We start from the raw sequence: 18,632 nt of genomic DNA on the forward strand, positions 1-18,632 counted from the left end.
GTAAACCAACTGCGGACAATTTATTCCGTACAAGGTTCGACTTTTCTCTCGAGTATAATGCATTATTAATTATTTTTTATCCATCCTGAATTTCAGCCATGGAATTAAAATAATTGATGCTTTGTGTAATTACATGCCCCTGTATACATCTTTATTAGATATTGTACAAAATGTAATTACTCCTTCCATAATGTCATCAATAGAGTGCATAAAAGGGAAGTTTGGCAAGGACTGTAAAGATAATTGTCCTTCAAATTGCAACAACGATGTCTGCAATTTTGACAATGGTGACTGCATTGATAGATGCAAGCCAGGATATCAAGGAAACAAGTGCAAAGAAAGTAAGTAGAACCTCGTTATAGTTTTGGATGTTTTGTTAAGCATTGATTAATGTTTAAAACAATAATTATTATTTAAAACATAAATCAGGCAGTACGACGATAACAAAACACAAAAGATTATACAATAAGGATCTGAAAGCAATAGCAGGAGTGGCCGATAGATGGGTTAATCGGTTAATACTAGCAATAAAGCTTGTGGAGAATACATAGCACTTTTGTATTTCTTAGAAATGTACTCCATAAACTCGAGTAATTATGATCATAGTATTTTTTTATTTTTGTTCTCCTCATTTGATGTATTGACTTTTAAATAATAAAGTTAATTCTTCAAATGTTAAATTAAAATTATTTAAACTATTCTCAGACATATTATATAGAATAAGAAAACACTAAAATGTAAAGTAATAGCTGCAGATTTTGTTTTGCAAAACATAATTCTTGATTTATAATTTATTATTTTTTGTAAAATAAAACCTCTATATATATCCGATAGTAGTTTCCTTAAACATGTAAATAATTTTAAGCAAATGATATTGTGCAGTTAATTTTGTGCTCTGACTCGTGAACTACTATGACAAAGGTTCAGTTTTAGGTATTGGATGCCTTATGTAGAATCTTCTTTCTTAAGAGTATTCATTTTTAGTGAGGACATAGCGGTACGATAGGGCGTGGGTTCATACCCAAGCAGAGGCTTTTTTTTCTTCAATGTTTTGTCTTTTTCTTTGTCTTTTTAATGCTTGGTCAGATTTTCCTTTTTTATTCATTTTATATAGAATTTGAATTTAAGAAATAATTAAAGATTTTTATGCATAATTTTTACTTTGAATTGTGTGAAATTGAATAGGGTAACAACTTAAAATGATAATAATTTGAAAAAGGCATTGTAAACTTTCTTTATATTTTTCACAAATATTGAGATGAGTATTATTAAAAGATAATTATTATTAAATAAGATTATGATTCCCTTATTGTATTTTACAAAATCTAAAAGGTTTTTTTACCCCATTCTCTTCTTATTTGATGTAAGATAACAAGTTCCTGTCTTAATAAACAAAAAACTTTTGATCAAAGACATTTGTCATTGGTTTATTTGTAGTTCTTAAAAATCTATTGTTATTCATTAGTATTTTTCAACTTAAGAAAATTATGAAACTAGCAAATCGTTTTTTCAGATAATGAAAACATATCCTTTGTTTTTTGCTGTATAAAATAGGTACACAAGTTATACTTCAATTGTCAATATTTTTCAAACAAGATGGTCAATTTTTGTAATTGTTTGTATTTATGTCCTATCTATAGTACAGTTTATTAATATAAAGTTTTAACTGCCTTTTAAAAATGTGTTAATTATACATCTTAAACCTTAAGAAACAACTTGTAATTTATTGTCATTTCATAATGCTTGTCTTAGTTTATGATATAATCGAACTAGTTTCGGAGTTTTTTATTTGGGAATTTTAATTGTTTACTAGATCGTATCGTTAGGTTACTTAATTATTCTAAAAATCCATGCGGAACTAGTATATTATTACTACTTGAACAACGTGTCTTATTACACTCTTCAGACATGAATATAGTACTGTAGTAGTTATTCCATTAGGCAATATTCAAATGTGATAATTATCTTTGTAGTGCATTTTTGTGAAATAATATTTAGAATGTACGATCGGAACCTTTGGTGAAAGTTGCGGCAATAATTGCAGTGGTAACTGTGAAGGCGGAGATATATTGTGTAGACATACAGATGGACACTGTCTAAATGGTTGCCAGACAGGATGGAATGGAACAAACTGTTTTTCTGGTAAAAAATATAATTTAAACTAATAAATTTGTCTCCTTTTTAAAGATTATTGTATATGAGATTTAGCATAGTGATATTCCTTATGAAGGGCCGGTTATTTCCATTTACCAAAACTATTTGCTTGGGTAGGTAGGTAGGTAGGTAGGTAGGTAGATAGGTAGATAGATATGATAGATGGATGGATGGATGGATGAATATGCGTTTCTTCACATTTTTCCATTTATTTATTTCACGTGCTTGTCATCCGCATTAAAAAAAATTAGTCCGGCTACTGTGAAAATTATACTTAATAACGTAACTGAAAAATTATTGAAATATAATGTCATTGTCTATTGAAAAAGTATGTAATACATTTATATGTGTAAAATATGCGATAGTAATTTCTTGATGAATTTAGCCTGTGATGAAGGTTTTCATGGTCGAAACTGTGAAGAAAAGTGTAGTGAGCATTGTGCGACGGGAAACAGAAACTGTAACGCTAATACTGGATATTGTGAAATGGGTTGTCAACCAGGTTGGACTGGACAACGTTGTGTCAATGGTAAATTTGATTGATAAATAAAATTAGCGTGCAAAAATGATATTTTGTCTTGAGTATTTTGTTAAATATTTTACTATACTTTTTACATGACCATATAATAAAACTTTAGCTTTTGGAAAAGCATTCAGAAGTTTATAAAGTATCAGATATGTTGCCTTGTTACGACCATTGTATTCATAGTCCTTGATACAACATAAAGAATGGGTGAATAGATGCAAAGAACCTTTAAGGCTACATGTTTCAAGAGGAAATATGCAGTTATATGTTATATGCAGTAAATGGATGATTTTTCGGTACTTATCACGGTACTTGCACTGCTTGACTGACGTAGTATAATGGCTGCTTAAGCATATTCCGACATGTTTTTGTAAATTTTCGTAGAATGAATGAACAGTTTGCAATGTGTAAATTTCTTTTTTTTTTTGTTTATTTAAAAAAATTAATACATTTTTTCAATGAAATTAGCAAGTATCTGGAGACATGCTGATATAAAGTTTGAATGACTGAATGCCGAAAAAAGGAAAACAACAACAAAAAAAAACTATTCGCTTTCTGTCCGCTTATTTGAAACTAGTTTGTGTGTAAAAAAAGTCATCGGACTACGACGAAAAAACAAATATAGAGATAATAATGATTATATACGGTTATTATATGAAGATTTCTTTGAATATGAAAGCATTCGGCCTTGGAGAATATCATATTAACCATGTCCATAGACTTGGATATTCACCTTTTCATCACAAAATGATAGTATATTATCGTCTCAAATTGTATTAATACAATGGGAAAAAAACGAAAAACTGTACGTGTTGTTGTTGTTGTTGTTGTTGTTGTTGTTGTTTAAACGTCGTTTTATTACAATGTGCTAATTTATAAAAAAAAAACTTTTGCAAATCAAAACTAAGATTCTACATCGAATTCTTTTTTAATGAGTAATGTTTTTTACCGTTTTGACCTAAGAATTGCATGCTATAATTGTTTACAAAATATTCATTATATCCTCAGCGAAATCAATAACAGATTACAACATGACAGAATTATGACCTGTTCATATATAATTTTGATAATGTCTTTGCCAATTTTATTGTTTGACAATTTAAATTTTAAATTGAATTTATGTCTTCGCACAACAGGCATTATTCATTATTTAATTCATTTTTCTTTTAAAGATTGCTACTTTTAACATATTTTTTAAAAATGTTTCCGAGAATACTGCATTTAAGTATTTAAGTAAAAATGGAAAAACTAGTGCCGTGAATTTTTCTTAAACTGTGCATCCAAAAATCAAAAGGTCACCAAAATTGAAGGAAATAAAAATGGAAGTCACCATCCCACTTTTTTAATTACCTACCACTGTTAATGAGTTTCTTCTTTTTTGTTCTTGTAGTTCTTGTTGTTTTGTTTGTCTCTCATATGTCATTGTTAGAACAATAAGAGGATTATAACGTTTTCTTATCTGAAACAGAGTTACCGTTTAATGGTTTTGAATTGTTTTATACCTAATAGCATGTCCTTCTGGAAAGTTTGGTGCAGAATGTAAGGAGAATTGTGCTTCCACTTGCAAATATGATGTTTGTGATCATGTTAACGGCAGTTGTCATGGTGGATGCAAGCCAGGTTATCAAGGAAGTAAGTGTGAAAGTGGTAAGTCTTTCCAATTGGTTTAAATATATACGATATCAATTGAGTAGTTTCTTTTTAGACGTCAGTTATTGATATATTGATTAGAGAAGTATGTTTAAATTTCTATCTATACGAATAAACAAAAGGATTGTTAAAATTGTTAAGGCAAGGCGGGATGTTTAACTCGTCGGACTGGTAATTTAATGACTGCTAGCCGCATGGTTTAGACCCCGTAAGGGACAAACCGTTGTTTCCTGGAGCAAGACACTTTACATTGCTCAGTACTAGTTGGTTCGAGGTAGGGGTTCAAAAGTAGGTCTATAAGCTTATGGTTTCCTACACAATCGAAATAAATTCATACACGTGCACATAGCGTGTAATTTATAATATATTTCTACTTAACCAATCCAGTAATGAACATATACTTATTCAATATCTTCTAAATATATTAGTTTGTAATGTCTACAAACTGATCATTTAGTTACATAATAGACATTATTTATCTTCGAATCTGAAAAAAAAATTCCATTGTAATCATTTTAACAATTCCTCCAATTGTATTTAAAATTTGCATGATGTAATTATCTACATAGTATTCTATATTCCAAATTAGACATAGGAAATCAAGGTGAGAGGATTGACATTGGGAGCAGAATGATTTTGTTCCATACACTTCTTTTATCAAAAATAAGTTGACAAACATCTCGGCTGATTTAGCAAATATGTTTTAAATTCTTATGAAAACTATCTAATTAATTTTTGTTTGATAGAATGTACACTATAAAAATATTCGGTCATATCTTGAAATCATTAAACTATTTTACACATTTATCAAAAGAAAAAACTTTTATTTCGAACACGGTGTTAGACACATCCATTAGATGATTAATGTGTTTTTTAATGTGATTTATTTGCTTATCTAAAATAGTTCTTCATTGTAAATTCTCTAGATACTGAAAATATTAGTTTCTTTGTGCGATTTTATAATTAGTATTATCATTGTAAGCTGATTAACTGTAATGTCACGCATTCGAAACTCTTTGTATTAAAATAATTGATAGAATGTGATCCTGGGACGTTTGGAGAAAATTGTCAGGAGAAATGTTCTTCTACTTGCAAAAATGGTGTGTGTGGTCACCTCTATGGCGGTTGTAGTAATGGGTGCACGCCAGGATATCACGGAAAAAAGTGTGAAGAAAGTAAGTCATTTCAATTGTTCTATATTGCAGGTAGGCAGATAGCTTAACATTCTTTTAAGCACATGTTTAAGCATGTCAAAATCATTTGAATATTTTCGTTTTTAAATTAGATTTTAATTTATGATAACGGTTACATATAAGTTTCTAATCAACATTTCTGTGTTTCAACAGATACGGGATTAATTATATAATGTGGTAATGTGGTATTTTTTTGTTGTGATTTATTTCCTAATCCTAATATCTACATTATCATCATCTTAAAGATGGATATTTGTTGTCATTTTTACATAAAAGATATGCATGCTGTATGTCTTTATTTTCATCATTTCAAAATTGACAAATGAAATCAATAAATAATTCACACAATAAAGATATAAAAAACTTTATTTTTTACATACTTTCTTTCGTATAATGATTCATAATGTATTTTATTCTCCACCTAGGCACATCAGAAAAAACAAATAGCTTCTATTATAAATACATTACAGCGGTGATTAAGTCAAATGCGGAATTAAGACCATTCCACATTTAAGACAAACTTTAAAAAAGCCGAATATTTATGTCAATAGAAATATGATCAACAATTAAGATATCCCCGCGTATCCACTATTTAGACCACCAGTTTCAGTCCCAATTCTTTCTTTTATTTGTCCCAACTTTTGATACACTGGTAATCCAGTCAAAACAAATCTATACCACAAGTTTGTTGTTATTATATGTTTTTTGATTACTTCAAGTTTCAAGTTTTATTTTATATTTCTCAATATGTAACATACATAGACATGAAGAGACGTAATCACAAAGGACAACTTTTATTTAAAATCTTGACAAAAAAATCTAAATGCTCTAAGGCAATTTTTACGAAACAATGTGTTGTTGTAATTGAAATGTGGTATAAATGCAAAATAAGGAGTTCATATTGGTTTAATGTTGCTCTCAATATGTTTATTTTGTGGAGAATTAAATTCTTATATGAAAGTGTACAGCATATAATAAAAAATAGACAAATGATAATTTAAACTTAATAATAAAATTCTCCAGAATTATGTTCTGCTTTCCATCAGACTAAATATTATAACGTCTTTTTAGAGTAGAATTTGAAATATATGATACATATTGTTTGAACGTATTCATACAAAATGACAAAAAGAGACCTTGATTTTAAGATTGTAAGCCTGGACACTAAAAATGACAATAACACAACAGTAACTTGTAAATTAAGACTATTTTTGCTCAGCGCAGTTGGCGGTCTTTACTTTAATGTTTTTGGTGCAATATTGATAAAATTATTAATATATTTCAGAACTATAGAAATAAAAAAAACATGTACGTTATTAATTGCTTTATGTTGCAGATTTAGAAATTATTTAAAAAAGCATTTAGAGAACTACATTTATAACAATTTATATTTAATCATAGAGTGCCTAGCTGAAAATATGGTGTAGTATGTAAGGAGAATTGTCCACTTAATTGCAAATCTTGGGTTCTATTAAAATGTTATGGTATAATTTTGTCTGCTCAAAATGAATTATTTTCAATTAAAGGGCACGCTGGCATGGAACGTGCATAAACGCTACGCTTAAAGTGGAAAACGAACAGCAATAAACAAAACATATCATACAGAAGTTCGTTTCATTGCATAAAAAAGACATAACACTTGAAGAAAACCAAAAATTTAATTTCTATATCAAAACACTTTGGCATAAACACAGCCTAGCATAATATATTTCAAAGAACAGCTTAGCATAGCAGCCAACCTAACACGCAGCAGTGCATTGTTTCTACAGTCCGCACACGGTGTCATTAGTGATCGTTGAAGTTCTACCCATCGCCTGAGATAACATGATGCATGCATAAATCTGAATAATAACTGCACAGTAAAGCAAGTACTGCACAGTACCATTTGCACGAGCAAATCCTTTCAACACATTAAGCAAGTTTATGCTCCAACATTGAATAACACTGTACCATTAATCTTCAACAACGCTCAATTAATTTGACGCAACCAAATATTGATTTGGAGGGAATACCGTGACACATTATTAAAATTTTATCAAAGTCAGACCCCTTTACCAAAGCCTCGCATCATAGACAATTGTATGACGATGAACTTAGATACAAAAATACCAGAATTTTAACCAGCCTTGCAGTTCGCCACTCGGTCAAAGACATGCAACAGATTTTCAAATGTCTGCAATGAATAAATAACAAACAGCAGTATCCTTAAATCATAAAAACTGTTGAAAAACAAGAATGACGAAACAAATCTACTTAAACAGGGCTACATATGTATTTGACAGAACATTTCGTTATTCAGAGTTAAAGAAAAACAGAAACAGGGAGTGTCAGGCGAGTTAATTTACTTGTACTGTGTATTGTGTGTAAAAACGAATAAAAAAATTGCATGTAAATTTTTTGCTTTTATAGCCAAGTATATTGTGTCTGTTCACAATATATAATTTAACTTGCAAAACAGAAACCGGTTTATTCTACACACATTACTGTAAGGTTAGAATTAATCCGATTTCAGAGCAACTGTTGGCAATATGTGGATAAAGTAATAGTCAGATATTTGTATAATATTGCACTTAAATATCTATGATTGTTAAAATTGTTATAAACCTATTTTAAAAGAATTTTTTTCTTTTTTTTTCTTCTTCATCAACACTCCCAGTACATAATCAGTTTCTCTTTCAATTTCAAAGAGGTAACTTATTGTAATTACTTAATGAAGGGTAGGGACATTGGGCTTATCTCTTATTTTGCCATTTCTTGAATTTTGTTTGTAATACATTTAGTTTCTTTCTATTTGGCTTTTTCTGGATGGTTGGTTCCAGTTCCAGAATTCAAATGCTAAACCCCTTTACAATTACCCTAAGGATATGTTGCTTGCTTTTGATATTTCTCTGTTGGCATCAAAGACAGTCGGTACGTCGCTTGGATAGTATACATGGCCACTTTCAATAGTTATTTGCAATAACTTCATAAATGTCCCGTCATTACAAGTATACAATTCCTGACCCGGATATACCTGATGCGTATCCCGTTTCGCATAGTAAAGATTGAGCGAAGTTGGATAACAGCGGATAATCGAGCATGCGTGCTTTGAATATCCGGATCAGGATTAATATACATGTTATCAGTTGGTTAGTGCAAATAACTATTGAAAGTGCCTACCTACAAACGTTTTGGATTAGATTTGAACCGGTAAACGATAGTATAATAGCTGCCTTTTATTTTTCAACCAACTGTTTGCATGCACTGACATTAGTTTGTTATTATAAAAAAGATTGATTTATGTTCAAAATCCTCTCCTTACGGCTCGGTAAAGCGATGTCCGACCTAGACAAAAAGTGTATTTTCGCTTTAAAATTCCATCTTTTGTCGTACCAACTGGTCTAATAGTGTACATTTTTCGAAAAAGAAATTATTTCTGATAAGATTGCACTTTAGTTGACAATAATTATTAACAAAGATTTGGGAGGTAAAATAAGACCTGGTGGTAGTTCCGCTGTCGAACCTTTCTACCTTTACTATATTTATAGCATATATGGATGCAATTTTTAAAATCAACTTTACCTTGTTGTTTTATTGAAAATAAGATGTTTTAAAAATATTTTGAGTGAAAAGATATTTTATTAGTGACAAAAAATTTTATTTATAAAAATAACTGGGCGTGGTTATGTACATATATACTATCTAAGCCATGCGCCGACTGCGTGTGGTTGACATTTTATCTGTGTATAATATGCAGACTTCAAAACCTATAACTACTTTCAAAGTTCTAATTTCAAAATTCGGTGCTAGGAAGAATGGAAGATAGCTTGCATTTTTCCAATGAACAGACTCGATCAAACAGTAAAATCAGGCACTTCAGCATTCTCAATTGTAGCAACTTCGACGTTTTCAGGGATCCGTTTTTTTCTACATGATATAATGAACATTATTTTCCTTTTATAAACTATAATCTCCAGCGTTTTGATTAAAAGAGGTTATGTTCAATTTTTTAAAGACATGCCGCATGCTTGGTGTCTTACAGTTTTACAGTTGGACGCTTCACTTTCCTCTTTTGATTACATCTGACGGACCAAGTGGAAGACTCTATAATGACTAGTTCTTAAAGCCCTTTGAGACTGAATTGTTTTAATGTTTGTCTTCTGTCTTGCTCCGTCGGCCCCTGTATATCTTTTTTTATGATCGTATGCTTTCCTTTAAGGCATCAAGTACTTTCTTCATGTTAATAAGGCTCTAGCCTTTTTGAACATATTTACACGATTATGTTAGTGTTTTATTTATTTCGTTTATTGTAACTAATAGAACTTTACTTGGTGGGGATTCGTTTGTTTTATTTACACTGTCTTGTCATAAAGTAACATATTGGGGCTAGGAGCGAGGTTTTGCGCGCCTCAAACAGGTTTAAACTCCCCAGTGGTGTAGCTACCACTGACCGTTCCAAGGCGGTACCCCTCTGTGTTCCTTCCCGTGTTTCACATGTGTGTATTTTTAAAATGTTTTAAATGTTTGCATGTTTTGCGATGTCTTCCTTTTTTAAATTATCGTTAACGGTAAGTGTTTTCTTTCGACCCACCCGCTCCCTTTTTCACCCAGATTTCCCACTTCCGTCTTGCCCCTTGCACCCCTTATTCCTTTAATTAACATTTGGCCCCTTTTTTATTGTTTCACTTAATGTGTTTCCCTCCACGCCGCCCTTGTGTCCCCTCTCAATTCTGGTTTTGTGCGGTCTGGGCGCCCTGCTGTTGTGGCTGGGAATGTTGAGGACTGTGTCCTGTGAACGTTGCCTTTGGCTTGTTGATCTTCATTCTAATTTGTTTTAGCAAGGTTACCGAACTAAAAGAATTCTTATTTTTTCATGTAAGAAGTCCTGTCTTTATATCAACAGCAGGTGTCAAGTACTGTGGAAGCTGTTTCCCCGTACTTCACTTTAGTGTTGATATATTTTTCTAGTCCTTCGGGATCATTATTGCCAGCACGAGTAAGTGTAGATAATTTAGTGCCGCTCAAGTTGGTGCTGGGGGTCGTGAGGGATGTTGCACTTATTCATGAACCTTCATGTCCCGAGTCTGCAAATTTCATGTAATTTTGTTGTTATTAATGCTTCCGAGGGATTACTTTGTTTCTAGATTTTTATATGTCAATGTAACACTGTTTGAAACAAAGCAAACAAACAAAAAAGTACAAGTAAATTTTATAAGATATAAAGATATATAACTCCCGTTTTTCTCTATTTTAGTGTTTTCTTTTAAATGTGCGGGGGTTTTTTTTATTTGTGTTTATTACAATCAATCATTTCAAATTCAACATATAAGTCATTTCATCAAACTTAAAAAATTCAATATTGAATCGTGTATGCATCTTAATATAGGAATAACTTAAAATGGCAGATTGACTATATACAGACACAAACCCCCAAAACAATTGTTTCTCAGAATATTTGGTTACTTTTAACAATTTATCCATGTGCGAAATTCAGATTATTTGTCAGTTCAAAACCAGTTCAAAACCAATTACTACATAAACAAATGGATATATTGCACAAATAACAATTTACAATTTTCAGAATGTTGTGATTGCTGAAAAAGATAAATCATGTTTTGCCTTACTTCAAGCTCAACAGTAATAAATATATAATGACTATGTACTGAATGTATACGTCAATACATTATCTATCTATCTGTAAAAGGAAATCGGTATAAACATCTCACATAATATTTAAATAACTATTAAAACTAAAATATTCCGCTTTTATTTCTTGCAAACTTTTTCAAACTATCATTTTAGAACATTCAAGAAATGTGCATAATTGTTAGTCAACAGGTAACATTATAATTGAAAAATCAACTAAAACTAAAGTTATGAAAGTTTTATATTCATTCGAAATATAGCATCATACTATTGTAAATTAATTGCCGATAAACGTATGTCAAATTACATATGAAATACAAAATTGTTAAGAATTATTTATTTACCATATTAGATTGTAAAACAAAATCAATGACCCTATCGTTTGAAGTATAGATAAAGACATAGTACTTACACTGCAGTAAATTATTAAAACTATCGTTTTCTTCAATAATTGAAATAATATAAAAACATTACAGTTTCAGACAACATTTTATGTGTTACAAAACCGTATTCAGGATGTAATGAAACACGAAAGCTGACAATAGCGTTGATATGTGTCGGAATCCTTTGTGCCTGTGTTATTGTGTACGCTACAGTAATAACGATCTTGTTTAAACGTAAGACGATTCATGACGGTGAGATGTTTTGTTTTTATTAATGTATTAATTCATCTAAAAAGCTTCATATATCTAAGCTAACAAAATAACTTAGAAAAACTTTTTAATTAAGATAAACCAATGTATAAACAAATAAGATCAACAAATAAACAAAGATCCCTTACGGAGTAAAAACAAAATATTATTTATTTTTAAAATGTTTTGAAGACTTATACATGTATATCAGTGCAGTTCGAGAAATCAACATTTTATCAATTTAAATGCGACATGTGTGAATATATATGAACTCATTTTAGTATTTTAGAATATTCATTTTTCTATTTTATTGATTTCATGTTAAAGCAAAAGATGGGAGTAATGTCAGTTGCAGTGGAAGGTAAGACAATTGTTCCTTATCTCATTTGATATGTTAATATGTTATTAAAAGATATACATGTTTTAGCTTTATTCTGATATCCAGTAAGATTTGTCCTTGGTATTAACAGCTTACAAGATCATAGGAAACGTGGTCTCATATAATGTAAGTATTAAATAATACGAAAGATTTTCAATTTGAATAGTAACATTAATCAACTATTATTTGTCGTCATCGATGTTGCTCCTCTTTTTGCCCTTACACACATGTGACGATTTCCTTTGATATGACTTCTCCTTGTTAACTTATGGACCTATGGATCTATCGTCAACAGACATAGTTTGCTTACATCCAGATTTATATCAAAACCTTAATTTTACAATAATAATCCATTTAATCAAAAAAAATCTAAATGTTCCTTTTATGAGAGTTGAATGGTCCTTAAGAAATGTTGTAATTCTATTTTTAGGAGCTGTGATGATGCTACTGCAAATAAAATTGAAACTGTAACAGCTGAAGCAGCAACAGAAGCAGCAACTGAACTAGCAAGAGTTGACATAAATGCCATTGACGATGAATCTCATCATTATACAGATCTTACTCCTGATACAAAAGGTGTCGAAGCAACATATGAAACTATTCAACTTGAATGACCAATTCTATAAAAAAAATCTTTTGTCAAGGTGTTTTAATGTGCTCCTTTACAATTCAATTAATTATTAAAACCTTTAAATGTGATATGACAGTGATACGTCTTTTAATAACTTTTATGTGCTTTTCGTTGAAAAATTATGTTATAACAGCCACCAGAATTGTGGCACACTGCTATTTAAAAGTATGCTAAACAATTATCAATCATTTCACATAATGGATTATTTAAGGTTAATTACAAATAATTGACTTAAAATAACGCATTTTTTTTCAAATTTCAATTATTTTCCGGCATTATTTATTTCTCTGATTCTTACTTTCTGAGATTGTGGAAATAAGTATATGTTGCATATGTTTAATATGTATCTTGATGCATTTTCCTGTTGTGAAAGCTTCAATTTAAGCATTGCATTTAAAAAAAAACGATCGGAGTTTTTCCATTTATTGTAACTGTCAAAAAGATTCGACTTAAATAGACCCCAACTGGATATTTTTCTGATTGGATTTTTTATGCCCCCGCCATGTAATGGCCGGGGCATATAGTGTTACCCTGTTCCGTCATTCCGTCCTTCCGTCCTTCCGTCATTGTGTCATTCCGTCATCATCAGTTTCCGTTCATTATCTTAAGAACGGTTGCATACATTCAACTCAAATTTGACATATGGATATGTCATGAGAAAATACAGATCAAGTTCGAATTTGGTCATGGTTCGATGATTTTTGGCAGAGTTATGCCCCTTTTACATTGAAAATAATATGAAATTTCAGTTTCCGTTCATTATCTTCTTAACGGTACAACACATTCAACTCAAACTTGACATATGGATATGTCATGAGAAAATACAGGTCAAGTTCGAATTTGGTCATGGTTCAATGATTTTTGACAGAGTTATGCCCCTTTTACTTTGAAAATAATATGAAATTTTCAGTTTCCGTTCATTATCTCCCCAACGGTAAAACACATTCAACTCAAACTTGACATATGGATATGTCATGAGAAAATACAGGTCAAGTTTGAATTTGGTCATGGTTCGATGATTTTTGGTAGAGTTATGCCCCTTTTACTTTGAAAACAATATGAAATTTTCAGTTTCCGTTCATTATCTCCCCAATGGTACAACACATTCAACTCAAACTTGACATATGGATGCGTCAAAGGAATGCGCAGGTCAAGTTCAAATTTGGTCATGGTTCAATGATTTTTGGCAGAGTTATGCCCCTTTCACTTTGAAAGTAATATGAAATTTTCAGTTTCTGTTTAATATCTCCCCAATGGTACAACACATTCAACTCAAATTTGACATATGGATATGTTTTTGGAATGCCAAGGCCAAGTTCGAATTTGGTTATGGTTCAATGATTTTTGGCAGAGTAATGCCCCTTTCACTTTGAAAATAATATTAAATTTACAGTTTCTGTTCATTATCTACCCAACAGTGTTACATATTCAACTTAAATTTGACATATGGATATGTCAAAGGAATGGGCAGGTCAAGTTGGAATTTGGTCATGGTTTGATGATTTTTGGCAGAGTTATGTCCCTTTCACTTTAAAATAATATAGATACATCTTAGGAATAAGCAGTTTATGTTTGAATTTGGTCGTGGTTCAATGATTTTAGACAAACTTATCTTTCCTGAATGTTGGAAAAATTTTGAACTTTCAGTTTCAGCCCTCATACTTTAGCCATTTATAATTTTGGCTACAAATATGCAATATACTATTTTTAAAAAGTTAAGACTGAATAATTTCAGTGCCTTGAACATTGTATGAAAATGGTTTGTGTTAACATTGAAAAGTTTTAAGGGCTTTGAACTTAAAATGAAAAAAATAATTAATGCACCATCTGAAATTTTGGCTGCATGCGGGGGCATCCGTGGCATGATGACACATTTCTAGTTTTTCAATATTTTTATGGGAAATAAATCTTATCGGAAGATTGTGAACGGAACATTTAAATAAAGCAAATAAAGCAAAACCATTTTCAAAATTTGAAAATATTCAGTACATATAAATAATGTTTAACACTAAATTTTGTTTTTAAGAAGCATAATATGTCAGTTGCTTAATAAACATACATTTGGCACTCCGATTCTGTAGATATTGATCATTTAATCTATTGACATACAGATTAAAAACAATATCATTAATAATTCCATTTTGGCTCTCCCAAATATAACCAAATCCATAACTAAATAAATGTTCTCTGATATTTGAAACCAAAATTTCCTACCTAGATAGTATCATAATATATAAGCATAATGTAACATAATCCAAGATCTCTATTGTTTATTTAACAGACATAACCAATATATAATATAATTTTTGATGAGTAGATATACATTGGGTATCGTCCGAATCCACCCATAACTGCATCATTACAAACATTACAGTTGACTTGTAAAATCTTTTTCAACAACATGTATGAAGTGATTCAAAAAAGAAATTACTAAGACCCCATGATTTTGAACCATAAAACATCATTGTTTGTATCATATAAATAGGCTAAGAATTAAAAAAAATCAAAAAGGTACAACCTTATACATGTACATCTTTTGCCTGATTCGTTGAAGCGTGGGAAAAAAGATTCACGTGTCAGACGTGCAACGACTACGTGAACGATGCGCAGTTATTTAAGTTTATACTTATCTTAGCGATGTATTGTTTGGTTTTATTAACCTGTCAATTACATACTGATTACACGGTCGATGCACACATTATATTAATCTTCGGTAGATTTTCGGTAAGTTCCGTGTGATGTACGCTTCACGATGGAATTCAATTTAATTTGTATCTCTTAATAAGGTGTACTAAGCGTTATAGCAAAGAGTTTATAATCTAAGTATCACACGTGTTTTAAGTTCGAGACCGCTTTGGTCCATGTTTTTTTTTTCTTATTAATACGTTCAACATCATTGGAGCTATATATGATTATCTTATGTTGTTCATTTTGTTTATTATGTTTTACTTAATTTTTTGTAAGTCTATACTCTTTTTAAAAAAACATGCTTTAAGAATTCATATTTAAAATTAAAACGGATTAAAATCAATAAATGCTTTTCAATGCCGTAAAACACACAACAAATATGTTCCTTTAAAATATACTGCAAAAATGAATAAAGGCCAACAGTAAGGATCGAACCACAGACCTCTCAATTATCAGGCATTCTCTTTACCGACTGTCCTATTGTGAACTGATGAAAACCTTCACTTTAAGCTGGCGTGACTTTGAAAACATGATTAATATACCCCACATTAATTCTCGTAAACTACACGGACCAAACCGAAGTGAGATCGAATATTTAAATGAGTCCTATAATGTATTCATAATTGACAGGTCAATAAAATCAGACTATAGCCGTAAGGTATAACAGTAAAGTGATTTTTTAATCGAGAAATATGGCATAAAGAACAAAATGCAATTATAGTTTCTTTTTAATACGCAAGCGTAATTAACAGTCTACGATGTATGGACATATATATGTGTCTCAATCTTTTTCTAGACTAGGCCAGTGAATATGATACATGTACTACACCAAGTGAATATGATTTGTTAACTAGAAATGTGTCACCATGCCACGGATGCTCCCGCATGCAGCCAAAATTTCAGATGGTGCATTAATTTTTTTTTTTTTCATTTTAAGTTCAAAGCCCTTAAAACTTTTCAATGTTAACACAAACCATTTGTAGCCAAAATAATGGCTAAAAGAATGAGTGCTGAAACTGAAAGTTCAAAATTTTTCCAACATTCAGGAAAGATAAGTTTGTCTAAAATCATTGAACCATGACCAAATTCAAACTTAAACTGCTTATTCCTAAGATGTATCTATATTATTTTCAAAGTGAAAGGGACATAACTCTGCCAAAATATCATCAAACCATGACCAAATTCCAACTTGACCTGCCCATTCCTTTGACATATCCATATGTCAAATTAAAGTTGAATATGTAACACTGTTGGGTAGATAATGAACAGAAACTGTAAATTTCATATTATTTTCAAAGTGAAAGGGGCATTACTCTGCCAAAAATCATTGAACCATGACCAAATTCGAACTTGGCCTGGGCATTCCAAAAACATATCCATATGTCAAATGGGAAGATAATAAACGGAAACTGAAAATTTCATATTACTTTCAAAGTGAAAGGGGCATAACTCTGCCAAAAATCATTGAGCCATGACCAAATTTGAACTTGACCTGCGCATTCCTTTGACGCATCCATATGTCACGTTTGAGTTGAATGTGTTGTACCTTGAGGGAGATAATGAACGGAAACTGAAAATTTCATATTATTTTCAAAGTAAAAGGGGCATAACTCTGCAAAAAATCATCGAACCATGACCAAATTCAAACTTGACCTGTATTTTCTCATGACATATCCATATGTCAAGTTTGAGTTGAATGTGTTGTACCGTTGGGGAGATAATGAACGGAAACTGAAAATTCCATATTATTTTCAAAGTAAAAGGGGCATAACTCTGCCAAAAATCATCGAACCATAACCAAATGCGAACTTGACCTGTATTTTCTCATGACATATCCATATGTCAAGTTTGAGTTGAATGTGTTGTACCGTTGGGGAGATAATGAATGGAAACTGAAATTTCATATTATTTTCAAAGTAAAAGGGGCATAACTCTGCAAAAAATCATCGAACCATGATCAAATTCGAACTTGACCTGTATTTTCTCATGACATATCCATATGTCAAATTTGAGTTGAATGTGTTCAACCGTTCTTAAGATAATGAACGGAAACTGATAATGACGGAATGACAGAAGGACGGAAGGACGGAATGACGGAACAGGGTAACACTATATGCCCCGGCCATTACGTGGCGGGGGCATTAAAAGTTCTGTTGACGTCGTTTTGGACCATTGAGATTGCAGCTATATTTATATCATATAATAATCGGTTTTTTCTTAATGTCCGATATTTTAAAGATAGTATTGAAAGGTATGTAACCGTATTCCCGAACAGAACACTCATTTTATAAGCCCAAGAGGTAACTCCGTTTATTGTCCCCGTAATAGGTAAAATAGGGTTGGGGATCCATCCACTATTTTACCTTACAATTTGTTATAATGTTACAAAAAAACATAAGGGCATTTATATCATACACTATTTTATAATATGTACAATACACAGAAGATAAAAGTTCTCTTGGGATTCAGATTATATCATTTCCACAAAAACTGGCTATAATATACACAAATTGTAATATATAAGTAGTTATTTCAAAAAGGTACTATCTATCTAGTTTGAAGCCATTGAATGTAACTATCATTAGTTTCAGTGTGAACCCATTCAAACAGGTATTTCCACTCAGTACCATCAATGTTAAAATAAGCATTCCATTTTGATATACATGTAGGTGTTTGAAAAGTATCAAGAAATACATTATATATGGTAGAGGTTCCACTTTTACATAAAAATATTTGTTTTATATAAAAGGGAAAAGATGGCAATAATACATTGCTATTAGAATATTCTATTTTTAGAGACTTTATGTACTTTCTAATAGCACTTTTCAAACCTTCATAAACTAAAAAATTTATATTTTTACCAATTTTTGTTTCTAAATTTTCTTTACTCACAAAATTTCCATTTTTGTGCATAATATCTTTGATTAAAAACACTCCATTTTCATACATTGATTTAACATACACAGGCTTTCTATCTATCAAAATATTATTATTGTAAAACAATGGACAGTTAACAAACTGGTCTATATCTGTTATTTTCACAATATCTATAAAGTCAATTAAGGCTTACAAAACATCTTTCCAAAAGTAATTGTACATTGATTTAGATTCAATTTCTACTCAACACTTTCCACAGTTAAAAACTTTGTCATAA

General features: G+C 30.9%; 1 protein-coding gene across 4 annotated transcripts; it reads left to right on the top strand.

The window, feature by feature from the left end:
• Positions 1 to 175: 175 nt before the first annotated feature.
• On the top strand, positions 176 to 12,854 carry LOC132713417 (platelet endothelial aggregation receptor 1-like). Of its 4 annotated transcripts, none has more exons than XM_060696006.1 (8): positions 176 to 341; positions 1,999 to 2,142; positions 2,540 to 2,683; positions 4,190 to 4,327; positions 5,368 to 5,505; positions 11,625 to 11,783; positions 12,108 to 12,141; positions 12,590 to 12,854. In XM_060696006.1, exons 1-8 carry the CDS (start codon positions 191 to 193, stop codon positions 12,771 to 12,773), a joined length of 1,092 nt encoding a protein of 363 aa, XP_060551989.1. In that variant the 5' UTR covers positions 176 to 190; the 3' UTR covers positions 12,774 to 12,854. The 4 variants fall into 4 exon arrangements, with proteins under 4 accessions (XP_060551989.1, XP_060551992.1, XP_060551991.1 ...); XM_060696009.1 differs by having other exon boundaries at positions 11,625 to 11,765; XM_060696008.1 differs by having other exon boundaries at positions 4,190 to 4,312.
• Positions 12,855 to 18,632: the final 5,778 nt, after the last annotated feature.

The sequence above is a fragment of the Ruditapes philippinarum genome, unplaced genomic scaffold (assembly GCF_026571515.1).
Source record: "Ruditapes philippinarum isolate M1 unplaced genomic scaffold, ASM2657151v2 ctg3649_1_1_1_1, whole genome shotgun sequence".
Taxonomy (NCBI): domain Eukaryota; kingdom Metazoa; phylum Mollusca; class Bivalvia; order Venerida; family Veneridae; genus Ruditapes; species Ruditapes philippinarum.